Source organism: Staurois parvus, unplaced genomic scaffold, assembly GCF_062004578.1.
Source record: "Staurois parvus isolate SC_StPar_1 unplaced genomic scaffold, SC_StPar_1.0 ptg000051l, whole genome shotgun sequence".
Taxonomy (NCBI): domain Eukaryota; kingdom Metazoa; phylum Chordata; class Amphibia; order Anura; family Ranidae; genus Staurois; species Staurois parvus.
Genome location: NW_028317847.1, coordinates 2591514 through 2608586, shown reverse-complemented (window position 1 = coordinate 2608586; position 17073 = coordinate 2591514). Strand labels below are relative to the sequence as shown.

Below are 17073 nucleotides of genomic sequence, written 5' to 3'. Positions count from 1 at the left end.
CAGCCATACATAGATCAAAATTTGGCTGGTTTAGCAGCCAAAGAGACTTGATTCATATATGGGCAGACTGATTGTACTCAAGTCGATCCATCAATCAGCTTGGCTACAAGCAGCCAGTCAGATTTGTTTACATTTGATTACTGCCGGCCATGTAGCCGCTAGCAGTAATCATTGTGTTCTGCCAGCCATGAAGGCTCCCCGCTCTCCTCTGCCAGCAGAACACAATAGCGCTGCAGGAGGAATTGAGCGATTTTCTTTCCTTCCACCTGTAGTGAAAGGAAAAAAAATCAAGTTATCAATGGGCTGCTTAACACAGGAAAGTTCTATTTTTAATCCATTCAAGGTACTTATTTTAACTGAAGCCCAGATGAAGGGGGAGTTTTTTCTGACTCCCAAAATGTGTTGGCTTTTTTTTTTTTTTAGTATAAACTGATAATTCGTAATCTTTTAGCTTTTGGTCAGGTGCCCTTTTCATTAGTCCATGTTCATTTCTGGTAGCTCTCTAATGTAAACACATATCTCTGAACCCTGACTTTAGGGCCTTTGTTGAAATATTTGAGTACGAGCAGCTAGAGAAGTGATTGGTGACTTATTTGAAGCTTTCTTATGCAGGCCATAGATGCGTTGAAAATCGGCCGATTTTTCGGCCGAAAATAAAATCGGCCGATTTTCGGATCGTTAGTGGGCTAAATGTTCGGCCGTTTTTCGGTATTTTGGCAGATTTTTTTTTATCGGTAAAGTTGGAAAAAAATCGTCCGATTTTGCCGATCGGCCGATTTTCGCGGCAATGATGGGCAAATCGGCCGATCTTTTACCGATAAAAAAATCTGCGCATGAGCAGTGACCTGTAAGGAGAAGGGGAAGAGAAGAAGAGGATGAAGAAGCTGAAGAAGAGGATGAAGTAGAGGATGAAGAAGAGGAGGAAGAAGAAGAAGAGGATGCAGAAGAGGAAGAATAGGATGAAGAAGAGGAAGCAGAAGAAGAGGAAGCGGAAGAAGAAGAGGAGGAAGAAGAAGAGGATGAAGAAGAAGAGGAGGAAGAAGAGGAGGAAGAAGAGGATGAAAAAGAAGAAGAGGATGAAAAAGAGGATGAAGAAGAAGAAGAGGATGAAGAAGAAGAGGAAGAAGAAGAAGAAGAGGATGAAGAAGAAGAGGAATTCCAGTCCGGCAAAAAGTGTCCCTGCAGAGAGCTGCGCTATTTCTTTGACCGTTCCTTGACATTTATAGCGGTTGCAACAATGTATCTACCGTATCTGCCGGCGTATAAGACGACTTTTTGACCCTTGAAAATCTTCTCAAAAGTCAGGGGTCGTCTTATACGCCGGTACACATGTTTAGGGGGGCTGCGGCATTAAGTACAGGGGTTTGCAGGGGCTGATGTCTCTTACCTGGATCCAGTCCCACGACGAGCCGGTCCAGGAAGCGCGGCGTCTCCTTCAGTTCGGCCACTGGATGTTCGTGCGGCTGCTCGGCTCCGCCTCCTCACCGGTGATTGGCCGCCAGAACTGTAGCTCAGGAAAGGCACACAGGCGGCCAATCACCGGCGAGGGGGCGGAGCCGAGCGGCCCCGCGAAAATTGAGTGCCGGAGCAGCAGGTAAGTGTTCTGTGTAGAGGTGCTGCTGCAACCACATATGCTGGCTGCAGCAGCACCATACGAGAACAGGGTCAGCAAGTCTCAGTGGGAGGAATAGTGCCCCATCATTGGTGTCACTGATACCAATGATGGGGCACTATTCCTCCCACTGACACCAACGATGGGGCACTATTCCTCCCCCCCACTGACACCAATGATGGGGCACTATTCCCCCCCCACTGACACCAACGATGGGGCACTATTCCACCCCCCACTGACACCAATGATGGGGCACTATTCCACCCCCCACTGACACCAATGATGGGGCACTATTCCACCCCCCACTGACACCAATGATGGGGCACTATTCCACCCCCCACTGACACCAATGATGGGGCACTATTCCACCCCTCACTGACACCAGTGATGGGACACCATTCCTCCCACTGACATCAATGATGGGGCACTATTCCTCCCACTGACACCAATGATGGGGCACTATTCCTGCCACTGATACCAATGATGGGGCACCATTCCTGCCACTGATACCAATGATGGGGGACCTATTCCCCCCACTGATACCAATGATGGGGCACTATTCCTCCCACTGATACCAATGATGGGGCACTATTCCTGCCACTGATACCAATGATGGGGCACTATTCCTCCCACTGACACCAATGATGGGGCACTGTTCCTCCCACTGACACCAATGATGGAGCACTATTCCTCCACTGATACTAATGATAGGGCACTATTCCTCCCACTGACATCAATGATGGGGCACTATTCCTCCCACTGGTGTGCATTGGAAGAGGGGTAGTCTTATACGGCGAGTATAGCCCAAACACTACATTTTAGCAGGAAAAGTAGGGGGGTCGTCTTATACGCCCAGTCGTCTTATACGCCGGCAAATACGGTATTTGTTTCCGAATAAAAACATCTGTATCCTAAATGGATACAAATAGATACATTGTTGCAACCGCTATAAATGTCAAGGAACTGTCAAAGAAATAGCGGAGCTCTCTGCAGGGACACTTTTTGCCGGCTGTAGACGGGATGAAAATCGGCCGATTTTTTTTTTTTTACCGTTGCTGGTAACGTCGGCCGCTTGAATGACCAATTTTTCGTTTTTTTTAAAGAAAAATCAGCCGATTTTCGACCCGTCTATGGCCTGCATTACTCCTTGGTTAGAATATGTGAATAATTAATGTCTATAGCCTGGGCAGAGGTGCACTTGAAAGGATGGCTTGGAGCAATAATGTGAAGGCCCACAAGTACTCGCACATCTTGTTTCAGCTGAAAAACTAAATACTGATTGCTGAAAATTTTGAAAGCAGCCTGCTTTCCAGTCCTGAAATTTACACCATCAAAAACACGGCAGCAGTGTCATCTTCTATATTTCTACCCTCTTCGGCTCACCTAAGTTAATTGGGTCAAGTTACTTGACTACAGAAGAAGAATATTTCTCTTCTCCACATTTCCTTTCTGTAGCACATAAAATGACCAAATACATCATCCACATATAGGTGAAATGGTGACACCCTCTTAATGTCCCTTTTGAGTCTCTACCAACAAATGTATGACCAGGTTTTGGCCAGTAATGCATGATGGTAATATGTTTGAGTACTTGTTATAAAGAATGCTTTTCAGCCAATATTTCAGACTTGTTCTGTATAACAGAGACAGCAACTTAATGGGAATTTCTCTATTTTAAAAAAAGATTAAAAGGTCATAGATCAAAAGGGATTCTCTGATAACCAGCTGACAAAGGAGTATATCAGTTGTGACATCTATATGCATTTCAGAGCTTAAAATGGAAGAAAAGCCCAGGTCTAAATATTCTTAAATCAAAAGTTTCACTCATTTACGAACTCCTCTGCTCCTCTGCCATTACTGTAAATAACTTTCTTTCGGGGTATGGGTACCTAGTTTTAACAGGTACCCGCTTCCACTTGGCGAGCCAAGTGGAAGTTCAGCCCCCTGCCTGCAACTGCCAGGAACACATCACAGGTCCCAGGAGGCTGCAGGACCATTGGGAATGCACAGCATGTCTCACACAGGTGTAGTGGGGAGCTATCTATGGGTCAACAAGAAATGTCTGTCAGCTTCCCACACTCAAGATGGCAGGCCTGGGTGATGACAGCATTGGATCCCTGGGCTGGTGAGTCCCTGTTTTTTAAAAGTCAGCAGCTACAGAATTTGCTAACTTTCAAATTTTTCTACAATCAGCTGGAGTTCTTCTTTAAAAATGTTCCCACCTTCTTCTCTCACCTTTCCTTCCTAACCCATGTAAAAAAAAGATCTGTATACTTACCTTTTTTTAATCCAGTCTGGTCCCATGATCCTGCAGCTCTGGCTCCCCTGTGTCAGTGAGCTGTTGCTTCAGGTGAGAGGAGGGAGCACTGACAATGGCTGTGCTATGGGTGATGACATGACTCTGGGAATTCCCAGGCTTTGTTGAACAGTTTCAGAGCCGGAGCTACAAGATCACATGGCTGGAGCAGATTAAAAATGGGTAAATACACACATCTTTTTTTTTTTTGTACAGGCTAGGCAGGATAGATTCAGAATACTTTATTAATCCCAAAGGGAAATAGGTGTGGGGATGGCCTTTTTTAAGAAAAGTTGGACTTGGTCTTTTCTTCTACTTTAACTTTACGTTCTATTTGCAGTCTACTTTTAATTTTGATCACATACAATGATTGTCATTTTTATTCTAAAAATTGTCTGCCTTTTAAAGGGCACTTCGTCCTCCTGGGTGGTTATCTCAGTGGCACTGTGGAGTCAGAGTGTCTTCCAACAAAAAATTAGTGGGCTTTATAAGCGCCGTTCCTGCCACTATCCGTATTTATGACAGGTAAGTGAAACTGTTTTAAAATGATCAATTCAAAGTGACCAAATTCATCCTCTTTCTGTCCCAGTTTGCTTGGGGTTTGAAGGTAAACTGCACCTATAAACCTTTTTTCCTTTGTCCCCACTAGAAATATATTAAATATAGTGACAGTCTGGTCTGGTTACCATGTCTTCCCCTCTTTCCATATGATATGTCACAGGTCTAAGAGTCATAAAATCTGGCGTAAAGGATATAACCAAATTAGACCTATAGTAATGTACATTTGCATGACCATGTTGTAAATGTGTGTCTTAAAATTTTTGTTTGTTTTGAGATCTGCTGAAGTCCCAAATATGCAAAATAGTTGCACTGGTAAATAAAAAAAAACTACAATAATTATCAGTGCCTAAATCTTTTAGTAGCCCCAGGATGTTCTGTGCAGTATGCATCCCAGAATCTGTGACAAGGTCTTTTCCTACTTGACTTCCTACTATATGAAGTACACCATCTAGTGTTTGAAGAGGACAAATACAGTTCCTTAACATAGACGGAAACTCTAAGTATGATATATTTTTGTAAGGTTCAGTCCTGATACAGAGGACAAGGAGCGATTACACATAAATGCTTAAATCATCTATTTATTTAGTGACTGTTCAAGGCAGCAAAGTCTGCATATGTTCACAGCCTTGCTGGAATGGATAATTACAAAGGGTTTTGAGGGCTAAAATACTTATACTATATGGCTAAACGTTGTGGACATCTTACCAACACTCATATGAGCTTGTTGAACCGCCCATATCAAAATGTTGGCATTATTATGTAGTTGGATCTCCCTTTCAGGCTATAACATCCTCCCCTCACATTGGAGGGCTTTCCACAAGATCAGGGATCTCCAAGCTTTCTTAACCAAGGGCCAGTTTACTGTCCTTCAAACTTTAGGGTGGGCAGACTGTGGCCAGTGGAAGTAGAAAATATCTTGATGTCAGTGGAAGCAAACAATTCCCATTCTTTGGTATTAGTTTAAGGAATGGTGCCCCATCACTGGTGTCAGTAGGTGGAATAGTACCTCATGGCAAAAGGGCAAACAGGTGGCACAGACACCTAGTGCACTATCCAAGGTCTATTAGAAAGTAAAAAAGACGAAAACATACTCACAGACATAGCATGTCTGTAAAGCTAAGTATGGAAATCGAGATGACTAGCTCTGAGGAAAGGGACTCATCCCCAAAACGCGTCAGCAAGCAGACCATACTGACAGCTGGAATATCCTGCCCACTGCTGTGGTCATCTCGATTTCCATACTTAGGTTTACAGACATGCCATGTCTGTGAGTATGTTTCCGTCTTTTTTAATTTCTAATAGACCTTGGATAGTACACTAGGTGTTTGCGCCACCTGTTTGCTCTTTTTCCAGTTGTTCATTACCCTATCTGAGGAGGGCGACATCCCCGAAACGCTATCCATAGGCAACCTTTTTTGCCTTGGTTCTCCTGGCTTCACTTTGGCAGTTGATTCCTGGAGCACTGGAGAGTGCACACTGTCATCTGGAATAATACCCCATCACTGGTGTCAGTAGTAGGAATAGTGCCCCATCACTGGTGTCAGTAGGAGGTCTAGTGCCCCATCACTGGTGTCAGTAGGAGGTCTAGTGCCCCATCACTGGTGTCAGTAGGAGGTCTAGTGCCCCATCACTGGTGTCAGTAGGAGGTCTAGTGACCCATCACTGGTGTCAGTAGGAGGTCTAGTGCCCCATCACTGGTGTCAGTAGGAGGTCTAGTGCCCCATCACTGGTGTCAGTAGGAGGTCTAGTGCCCCATCATTGGTGTCAGTAGGAGGTCTAGTGCCCCATCACTGGTGTCAGTAGGAGGTCTAGTGCCCCATCACTGGTGTCAGTAGGAGGTCTAGTGCCCCATCACTGGTGTCAGTAGGAGGAATAGTGCCCCATCACTGGTGTCAGTAGGAGGTCTAGTGCCCCATCACTGGTGTCAGTAGGAGGTCTAGTGCCCCATCACTGGTGTCAGTAGGAGGTCTAGTGCCCCATCACTGGTGTTAGTAGGTGGAATAGTACCCCATTACTGATGTCAGTAGAGAGGAATAGTGCTCCATCATTGGTGTCAGTGGGAGGAATAGTGCACCATTGTTGGTGTCAGTCACATAAACTATGCCCCACTGCTGCAGACAGTAAGAGGAATAATGCCCAAAGGGCTGGATAAAAGCAAGTTTCGAGACCACTGTACAAGATTATGGGGTGTCTGTGGGAATTTGTATTCAGCCAAAAGAGTGTTTGTGTGATCAAGCACTGACGGATGAGAAGACCGGGCTCACAATCAACATTCTGAGTCATCCTAGAGTGTTCGGTGGGGATGAGATAAAAACTACGTGCAGGCCCCTCAAGTTCCTCCACACCAAACAAATCTTTATGGAGCTGGCTTTGTGCACAGGAGCACAGTCATACTGGAACAGATAAGGGCCATCCCCAAACTGTTGACACAGGGTTGAAATCACTTCATTGTCTAAAATGTTTTTGTAATCTAATGTTTGTCATTGGGGGTGGCATGGATATCTGCTTGGTTTTCCTCACCTAGATTTGAAATGGGAAATCCACCAAGCTCATATAGGTGCAATGATCATGTGGCCATAAACCTTTGGCCATATCTGCTCCAGTTTCCCTTTGCAGCTTAACAACCCCAAAACCTAGACGCTTAGTTTCCTTGCTAAAGGAGGGATCGGCATTTGGATTGACCGATTCTCCCCTTTGACCAGAGATTTTGCAACCAAATGCCTAGACTTTGTGTTATGCAAGCAGCACTGGAGGGAATGTGCAGTAGTGTTTTCTTAGTAAGAAGTAAGTACTTCAGTGTTGTGTTACTCTTTATTGCATCCAAGCAAGACTAGTGACATAATTTTGTGTTAAAGGTAAGTATGGATCACTTTGCAGATAAGCAATGGCCTGTTTGAATGAATAATGTTTACACTGAGCTGCTCTTGATATATCATCTTGTTCTGTTGGCTTGTCCCAGTGAAAAGAAGATGGTAGAGGTTAATTTCCTTTGTGTCCATAAGAAGCTGCGATCGAAGCGTGTTGCTCCTGTCCTCATCCGAGAGATCACCAGGAGAGTCAATCTAGAAGGAATCTTCCAAGCTGTGTATACAGCAGGGGTCGTTTTACCAAAACCCGTATCTACATGCAGGTATGAGACTGGTATAGGATTTATTCTATATACTGTAACTGATTTAAGCCTTTAAAAGGAAGCAGGATACACTTAGTTAATTTCCAGCATTTTTTGTTAACATTTAATAGCCCTGTTGCAATAAAAGTAAAAAATGCAGCTCTTGCTGCAATACCCATCTTCTCTCCAGTGCTGTCCCCCGCAGACACATTGCTCCAAAGTGCAGCATCTTTCTCATTCTGGATAGAACACATTGCTCCAAAGTACAGCGTCTTTCTCATTCTGGATAGAACACATTGCTCCAAAGTGCAGCATCTTTCTCATTCTGGATAGAACACATTGCTCCAAAGTATAGCGTCTTTCTCATTCTGGATAGAACACATTGCTCCAAAGTACAGCGTCTTTCTCATTCTGGATAGAACACATTGCTCCAAAGTACAGCGTCTTTCTCATTCTGGATAGAACACATTGCTCCAAAGTACAGCGTCTTTCTCATTCTGAATAGAACACATTGCTCCAAAGTACAGCGTCTTTCTTATTCTGGATTGAACACGTTGCTCCAAAGTACAGCGTCTTTCTCATTCTGGATAGAACACATTGCTCCAAAATGCAGCGTCTTTCTCATTCTGGATAGAACACATTGATCCAAAGTACAGCATCTTTCTCATTCTGGATAGAACACATTGCTCCAAAGTATAGCGTCTTTCTCATTCTGGATAGAACACATTGCTCCAAAGTACAGCGTCTTTCTCATTCTGGATAGAACACATTGCTCCAAACTACAGCATCTTTCTCATTCTGAATAGAACACATTGCTCCAAAGTACAGCGTCTTTCTTATTCTGGATTGAACACATTGCTCCAAAGTACAGCGTCTTTCTCATTCTGGATTGAACACATTGCTCCAAAGTACAGCGTCTTTCTCATTCTGGATAGAACACATTGCTCCAAAGTACAGCATCTTTCTCATTCTGAATAGAACACATTGCTCCAAAGTACAGCGTCTTTCTTATTCTGGATTGAACACGTTGCTCCAAAGTACAGCGTCTTTCTCATTCTGGATTGAACACATTGCTCCAAAGTACAGCGTCTTTCTCATTCTGGATAGAACACATTGCTCCAAAATGCAGCGTCTTTCTCATTCTGGATAGAACACATTGATCCAAAGTACAGCATCTTTCTCATTCTGGATAGAACACATTGCTCCAAAGTATAGCGTCTTTCTCATTCTGGATAGAACACATTGCTCCAAAGTACAGCGTCTTTCTCATTCTGGATAGAACACATTGCTCCAAACTACAGCATCTTTCTCATTCTGAATAGAACACATTGCTCCAAAGTACAGCGTCTTTCTTATTCTGGATTGAACACATTGCTCCAAAGTACAGCGTCTTTCTCATTCTGGATTGAACACATTGCTCCAAAGTACAGCGTCTTTCTCATTCTGGATAGAACACATTGCTCCAAAGTACAGCATCTTTCTCATTCTGAATAGAACACATTGCTCCAAAGTACAGCGTCTTTCTTATTCTGGATTGAACACGTTGCTCCAAAGTACAGCGTCTTTCTCATTCTGGATTGAACACATTGCTCCAAAGTACAGCGTCTTTCTCATTCTGGATAGAACACATTGCTCCAAAATGCAGCGTCTTTCTCATTCTGGATAGAACACATTGATCCAAAGTACAGCATCTTTCTCATTCTGGATAGAACACATTGCTCCAAAGTATAGCGTCTTTCTCATTCCGGATAGAACACATTGCTCCAAAGTACAGCGTCTTTCTCATTCTGGATAGAACACATTGCTCCAAACTACAGCATCTTTCTCATTCTGAATAGAACACATTGTTCCAAGGTACAGTATCTTTCTCATTCTGGATAGAACAGTGCTGACATCACGTCAGTGCCACTCATTCTGTATTATTGAAGACCTCTCAGTGCCAGAGGAGAGGATTTGACTTGGGCGAAAGCTGGAATTGTGCTTTTGGATGTTCTAAGTTCTTTTCTGCTCCAGACTCTAGGCTAAGCTTTGCCCACTAGACTTAGGCACACCTGTCATCCCCACCAACCACTGAGAACGTTTATTAAATAGCAGAATGTGTGGTCATGGCATGGTCCTGAAGTTGGAGAGCCCTGATGCCCTAAAGGGAAGGTTATAATTTAATTCTTCAATATCTAAAGTTGAACCCTGGGGAAGGATTAAATACTAGTTTTTGCCTAGGGTTTTCCAGCTACTAAGCATAACAGCAAGGCTGCCTGTGGTGCCTCCACATAGACAAGACCTAGACATGTCAGTCACTATAATTGTGGAATTCTAGTTAACTTGTTGCTGTCCACGTAACATATATGGGCAACGGCAAAAGGTTTGGGTTTTAATGTTCACACACTGCACATATGTGTCACTGGGCAGCTGATATTTCGGTGCTGAGAATGCACTCCCACCACAGAGACAGAGACGGCTCTCAGGCACCACTAACAAATGGTAGCCAGCAGAACCAGCTCCCAATCTTATTATTGTTATTACAGGTACTTATGTAGTGCTGTCAATTTACACAGTGTTTTACATATATTGTACATTCACATCAGTCTCTAACACTCAAGGGGCGTACAATCTAAGGTCCCTAACTCACATTCATAATTACACTTTCAAGGGCCATCTTATACTTTGTGACCACTGTGACAGCCAATCACAATGCTGTTCCTTGTTCCCCGGGGCATTCAGAACTGGGACAGGCAGGATAGAAGATAATATAAAAATCAGATATGTGAGTAAATAGCAGCTTATTAGATGTCAGACTGGCTGTATGTCAGCGGGGTGTTTAACCACTTGCCTACAGGGCACTTATACTCCTTCCTGCCCAGGCCAATTTTCTGCTTTCAGCGCTGTCGCACTTTGAATGACAATTGCGTGGTTATGCAACACTGTACCCATATAACATTTTTACCATTTTTTTCACACGAATAGAGCTTTCTTTTGGTGATATTTAATCGCCACTGGGGGTTTTATTTTTTGCACTATAAATGAAAAAAGAGCAAAAAAATTTGAAAAAAAAAGTTTTCACTGATCAGCGGCACTGAGGTGGCACGGATAGGCAGCACTGATGAGCTGGCACTGATGAGCTGGCACTGCTGGGTGGCACTGCTGGACACTGGTGGGTGGCACTGCTGGGCAAAGGTGGCACTGGTGGGCACTGATCATCAGGGCACTGGTCATCAGTGGCCTGATCATCAGGGCACTGGTCATCAGATCAGTGCTGATCTGTTTTCTGACAATTGCCAGTTATTGGCAGTACTTTTTTCATGCTGTGATATATGACGCCCTCCCAGAACTGGACAACCGCGCTGTAGCCATCATTCGGCTATAGCGTGGTTGCCAAGTGGTTAAAACCAGCCATAGACGGTTCAAATCTTGGCTGGTTCACCAGGAACTGGCCCAGATTTGAACCTTGTATGAGCAAGCTGAATTTACCCAAGTTGATCTATCGATCAAATTGGGTACAACCAGCCTGCCAGATTTTATATGTGATTATCGATAGCGGCTAATATAGCCTGGTGGGGATGGCTCCCACCACTGGGAGAGCACAGTGGCTCGGTGGAAGGGATTCCCCTGTCAACACTGGTTGCAGGAAAGAAATTTGTGCCACCTATGGCCTGCCTAATCAATAAATAATTATCAGCGCTCTAATATTACCTTGCCAATGCTATATATTGTATAATACCATAGTGATACCATTAATTCATATATGCTGTGATGCTATCATCTTATCAGCTGTTTACCTGGATTACCTAAATTAATCTTATTATATTATCCTAGTGCTTAATAAAGCTTAAAAATGAAAATAAAATAATATGTAATTAAATCCAATTATGATATTTGTACAATGTGATTATTTCATTGAAAATAAATAAATTAATAAAATTCACTATGCCAGTGTAAAAATAAACTAAATATAAATAATTAAAAATAATGAAAGAAATTGTGTAAATTCATATAATCCAATGTGCAAATGATGCAAAGCAAACAATAAATTGTATATATATTAGTGAGATATAAATGAATAAAAATAATAAAGATAATTTAAAAATATATCAATTCATAAAGTTCAGCAGCAAAAATGTGCAAAAAAAGAAAAATGTGCAAAAAAGTTTTTAGGATTCAGCAAGAAGAAGATATTGGTGATATACTCTCCTTTTCAAGTTGCTTATATTGATGTAAATGGAAACCTACGGACTATCTTCTGAGTCTATGTAGATGTGAGGTTTTCTCCTTCCTAGAGCCTCTCCTCACTTCAATTAATGGTATCGCTATGGTATTATACAATATATAGCATTGGCAAGGTAATATTAGAGCGTGGATAATTATTTATTGATTTTATAGAATTCACATCTTATGAGAGTGAGAAAAATTCCAGCGATTTCTAACTCCAGTGGCTCACAAGTTCATCCTAATAATATATGGCCTGCCTAAGTCACTGGACAGATGTGTGAGATATTCTGGGATTGGCTACTAATAAAATACAGTCCCCCCCCCACCTCCTCTCCCCCCACTTATGGTTTTGTTTTATAGATTGGCTTGACAAATAAACAGCGGTCCTTGGCTTGGTATAGAAATACTGTGTACCGAAGAGGAGAAATCAGGTTTGCCTGTGACTAGGATTCTAAAAGCACTTTTCAAACAAGTGGGAAACTTGGTATGCGTGAGCCTCACTAGGATACACAGAATGTTCTTCATCACCGGCCTTATTCAGAGTGAGCTGGAATCAGAGCACATACTGTGTCTCCTTTCTTCCCCCCAGAGCTTAAAGGAGACATGCCATCCTTCTGTAGGCATAATGGTGTAAGCAAAGGAAAATAACTTTGTAAACAAAGAAACAAATATTTTGTGCAGCAAGAACAGCATTCTGATCATGTTTTTATAACACTGCAGTGGCAGTATTAAAAGCCAGTTTAGCTATCCAGTTCTCCCAAAGACCACCCAGGAGAAGCTGCATCTTTGCTATGCCACATGCCGGTTGAGATTTTTAGTTGAATGGTCTAGGTATTTTCACTTGCTTCTTAGTATCAGTCCTGGGAGCTGCCATGTTGGTTTTAAAATAGTCAAGCTTTACCCACACAATGGGATTTATGGATATCAGGCCTTTTGCAGGAGGGTGGTGTGTCTCCTTTTCCCTCTCCTTGTGAAAAAAACAGTAAATGGTGCTGCCTTTAGACATTCATTCTAGTGCATAAATCGAGGGAAAAAACATGCAGTACATCTCTATAGAGCATGTACATTTCTGATGTTACATCCTTTTAACTGGTTCCTGCCCGGCCTATTGTACAGTGACGGCTGGGTGGGAGCGGTCTCGTTCTGGGAGGACGTCATATAACATGTCACGCAACACATCACTGATCAGGATAAAAAGCCAATAACGTTGGCTCTTTACCATGTGATCTGCTGTGTTCAATCACAGCTGAACACATGTAAACTAATGCTGGTTATCGGCATTTCCTTTCCTCAGCACTGTCGCTGTTTGAGGAAAGGGAAGCCGATAACTGACTTTTCTGTTACAAGGGACATTTACACTGAAAGTTAGGGCACTGATCATTACTGCAACATATCGGTGCCCATCAGTGCCTCTTCATCAGTGCAGCCTATCAGTGCACATCAGTGGAGCAGAAAAATTACTTTCTAAAATTTTATAACAAACACATTTTCGGTATGTTTAGCAAAAAATAAAAAACCCAGTGGTGTTTAAATATTACCAAAAGAAAGAGCTATCTGTCTCAAAAAATAATTTAATTTGGGTACGGTGTTGCATGACTGCGCAATTGTCATTTAAAGTGCAGCAGCACTGAAAGCTGAAAATCAGCCTAAGCAGGAAGGAGGTAAAAAGGCCTGGTATTGAAGTGGTTAAAGACCCTGCAAGCACAGAAAATACCTGTTGATCTGCCAGAATTGCACTCGGCTCCCAAGTCTTGTTGTGGGCTGACTACTCGCATCATTTATTTGGACTGTGTGGTGTCAGCCCTGCCCAGTTTGCTTTTGCTAATTATTTAGTCCATGCCACATACTATATACTTATCTTCAAAGCATAGACAATAATTAACTTACAGTCCAAAAATAGAAACTAAAAGGGCTAATTAGTCTCTATGCACTAACACAGGAAGTGTGCACAAGTCACAGGGGCAGCTCTGAATCTCTGAGAACGTCAGATTTTGTATTTTTTTTTTTAAATATTAAAGAGACATACCAAATTGCTTTCAATTGTGTATTTAACAGACCAGTTGGGAGCATACATTTTAAATGCCCACACCACATTATAGCGTTTAAAATAAATAAGATGTCTGTACTATACAGTCCGGTCCATAAATATTGGGACTTCGACACAAGTCTAACATTTTTGGCTCTATACACCACCACAATGGATTTGAAATGAAACGAATAAGATGTCCTTTAACTGCAGACTGTCAGCTTTAATTTGAGGGTATTTACATCCAAATTAGGTGAACGGTGTAGGAATTACAACAGTTTGCATTTGTTTGTTTTTCAATTGCGTTGTACAGTTTATAGGTCACATTATAGGTACATTTGTCTAATTTTTTTACATCACAGAAACCTGACATTTTAACAGGGGTGTGTAGACTTTTGATATCCACTGTACAATATATGAGGTATACTATGCCATTCCAAAACCATGAGCATTGATACACGACTGAACAGCACTTTGGGGATATAACAGGTTCCACTGGAAAGCGTGTCTGTGGAAATTTGGCGCATTTAGTTAAAAGAGCATTTGTGAGGTGTAGTACTGTGACTGGACGAGAAGGTCTTGCACACAATAGGCATTTGAGTATATCCCAAAGATTTTTAATAGGGTTGAAGTCAAGTCTCTGTGAAGGCAACTCAGGTTCCTCCAAACCAAGCTCATCAATATCATTTGTGGGCACAATCACGTGCTAAAACTGTCATCACAAGGTCGGAAGCACACAGTTGTTTAATATTTCTTTGTATGCTGTAACATTAACAAGAACCTTCATTGGAAATAACTGCACTCAATAATTAGGAGGGGGTGTCACATACAGCAATTTTTGCCATATAGTATGTGAGATTATCAGGTGTCCACAAACATTTGATCATCTAGTGCAGTGGTGGGCAACCTTTTTTTTCAACTGAGCCAAATCTCGCCAAAACCACGATTGAAATTTATTTTGAGAGCCACATTTTTAAAACTGAAAATACATCCCCCATATAGTAATTCATCCCCCATATAGTAATTCATCCCCCATATAGTAATTCATCTCCCATAGTAATTCATCCCCCATATAGTAATTCATCCCCCATATAGTAATTCATCTCCCATAGTAATTCATCCCCCATATAGTAATTCATCCCCCATATAGTAATTCATCCCCCATATAGTAATTCATCCCCCCTATAGTAATTCACCCCCCCTATAGTAATTCACCCCCCCCCTATAGTAATTCACCCCCCCTATAGTAATTCACCCCCCCTATAGTAATTCATCCCCCCTATAGTAATTCATCCCCCATATAGTAATTCATCCCCCATATAGTAATTCATCCCCCATAGTAATTCATCCCCCATATAGTAATTCATCCCCCATAGTAATTCATCCCCCATATAGTAATTCATCCCCCATATAGTAATTCATCCCCCCTGTAGTAATTCATCCCCCCTATAGTAATTCATTCCCCATATTGTGTCAATTCACTTACCTTTGCTCCACGCGTTCCTCTCGCTGTGTTCCCGCGCCATTCTGGTCTTCAGGGCGGACTGTGAGAGGAGAGGAGTTCGTCACGCTGCCCCGCCTACATCCTGGCTGCCCCGCCTACATCCTGACAGCTGCAGAGTCCTGACTTTTGGGGCGGCCGCCCGAGAGGAGGGAGGGGAGCGGGCGCCCAGCACACAGAAGAGCCGCATTTAAGTTTGTGAAGAGCCGCATGTGGCTCGTGAGCCGCGGCTTGCCGACCACTGATCTAGTGTATTTGGAACATAGGTTGGCTTTACTCAGATTTGGGCAACCTATGGCTCTCCAGTTATTGAGACGTTTACAGGTACCACTATGCCAGGGGTATAAGCTAGCTAAGGCTCACAACCTAAAGACAGACACCGAGCACAAGTAACAAATGTTCTCTTTTATCAGGTACTGGCACCGCTCCCTAAACCCTAGAAAACTGGTAGAGGTGAAGTTTTCTCACCTTAGTAGGAATATGACGTTACAGAGGACTATGAAGCTGTACAGACTTCCTGATGTAAGATTTACTATTATCTGATGCTGCAAACTTTGTCATTTCATGGCCTAGTGCTGCATATTGGATCATTTCTCTAGTTCTGCTAACTTATTTCCTACAAATGTCTTTCTAATGTTACCTCAAGTCTTTAAGTGTACCTTTTATTTCAAAATTGTTTTGTGAGATAAGCATTGTTGGGGAAAAATGCAGACATCAGTTTAAAGCAGACGTAAGCAGCTGCAAAAAATGACACATTTTGGGCCCCAAGGAGTTTTTTGCCATGATATGCAAGTATACACAGTGTATTTTCAGATTATGGCACATTTAGCCAGCAAAGCGATCTATGGGCAGCGCTTCCTTCTACACCTAGTCGTCTTCTGGGTTATACAAGTGGATTTTACTGCAGTCAGTGTCCTATCACCTTAAAGTGGTTCTAAAGCTTTTTTTTTTTTTTCTACTTGAAATAATAAACATGTTATACTTGCCTGCTCTGTGCAATGGTTTTGCACAGAGCAGCCCTGATCGTCGAGCCTGGCAGTCATGTGACGGAGCGGCGTCATCCCGGGCCCAGTCACATGACTGTGATGTCAGCGCAGGTGCTCTAGGCCCCCGGAATCCAGCGTACATCGTCTGGCCAGGCGCACCAAGTGCGGGTGAGGTGGTCTCCCCCGCACTTGGTGCGCCTGGCCAGACGATGTACGCTGCATTTTGGGTGCCTACAGGACCTGCACTGACGTCACAGTGGCTTCCGTTAGCAGGGTACTTTTTTGATGGCTCCTAACCAGCCCCAAGAGGAGGAGTGCTGAATGGCTTGGAGTGTCGTTTTTTTTAAGCTGATTTGATCTTAGTTCTGGTGAGTGCATATTGGTGAAATATTTCACGGATGCATTTTCACAGTTGGATGTATTTTCACTACAAGTGAGGACTTTAGTTCAAACGTACTGTTTGCATAGTCACACTACTTTCACTGTGCACTTGCTTTTTACAACTTGCTTTATTTTTGCACAGACAATGGAAGCTATTGATTTCTAATGTACACAATATTTCTGAATATTGATATCACTGGTATATTATCTAGAGATCATTTGGTATTCGGTGTTAAGGAAGACACATTTGTATACATTGTCTTATAGCGCAGCACTTTTTGATTTATATGTATTTGATTATGGGGTGGGTTCACCATATGTGCTAGCTGCTTCCAGATCTCCAAGCGCTCACTTTATCTTTGTTTTTCATGGTCTCTTGCACAGCCCTAGATCGC

The 17073-nt window shown here is 42.7% G+C and overlaps 1 protein-coding gene across 1 annotated transcript in view; it reads left to right on the top strand.

The window, feature by feature from the left end:
• The window catches only part of NMT2 (N-myristoyltransferase 2), a 98439-nt gene that overhangs the window by 59983 nt on the left and 21383 nt on the right, over positions 1-17073 (top strand). The window contains exons 6-8 of the mRNA XM_089666308.1: positions 4317-4433; positions 7429-7599; positions 15725-15833. Of these exons, the coding sequence (XP_089522434.1) occupies positions 4317-4433; positions 7429-7599; positions 15725-15833 (397 nt within the window). The remainder of the gene's footprint in view (positions 1-4316; positions 4434-7428; positions 7600-15724; positions 15834-17073) is intronic.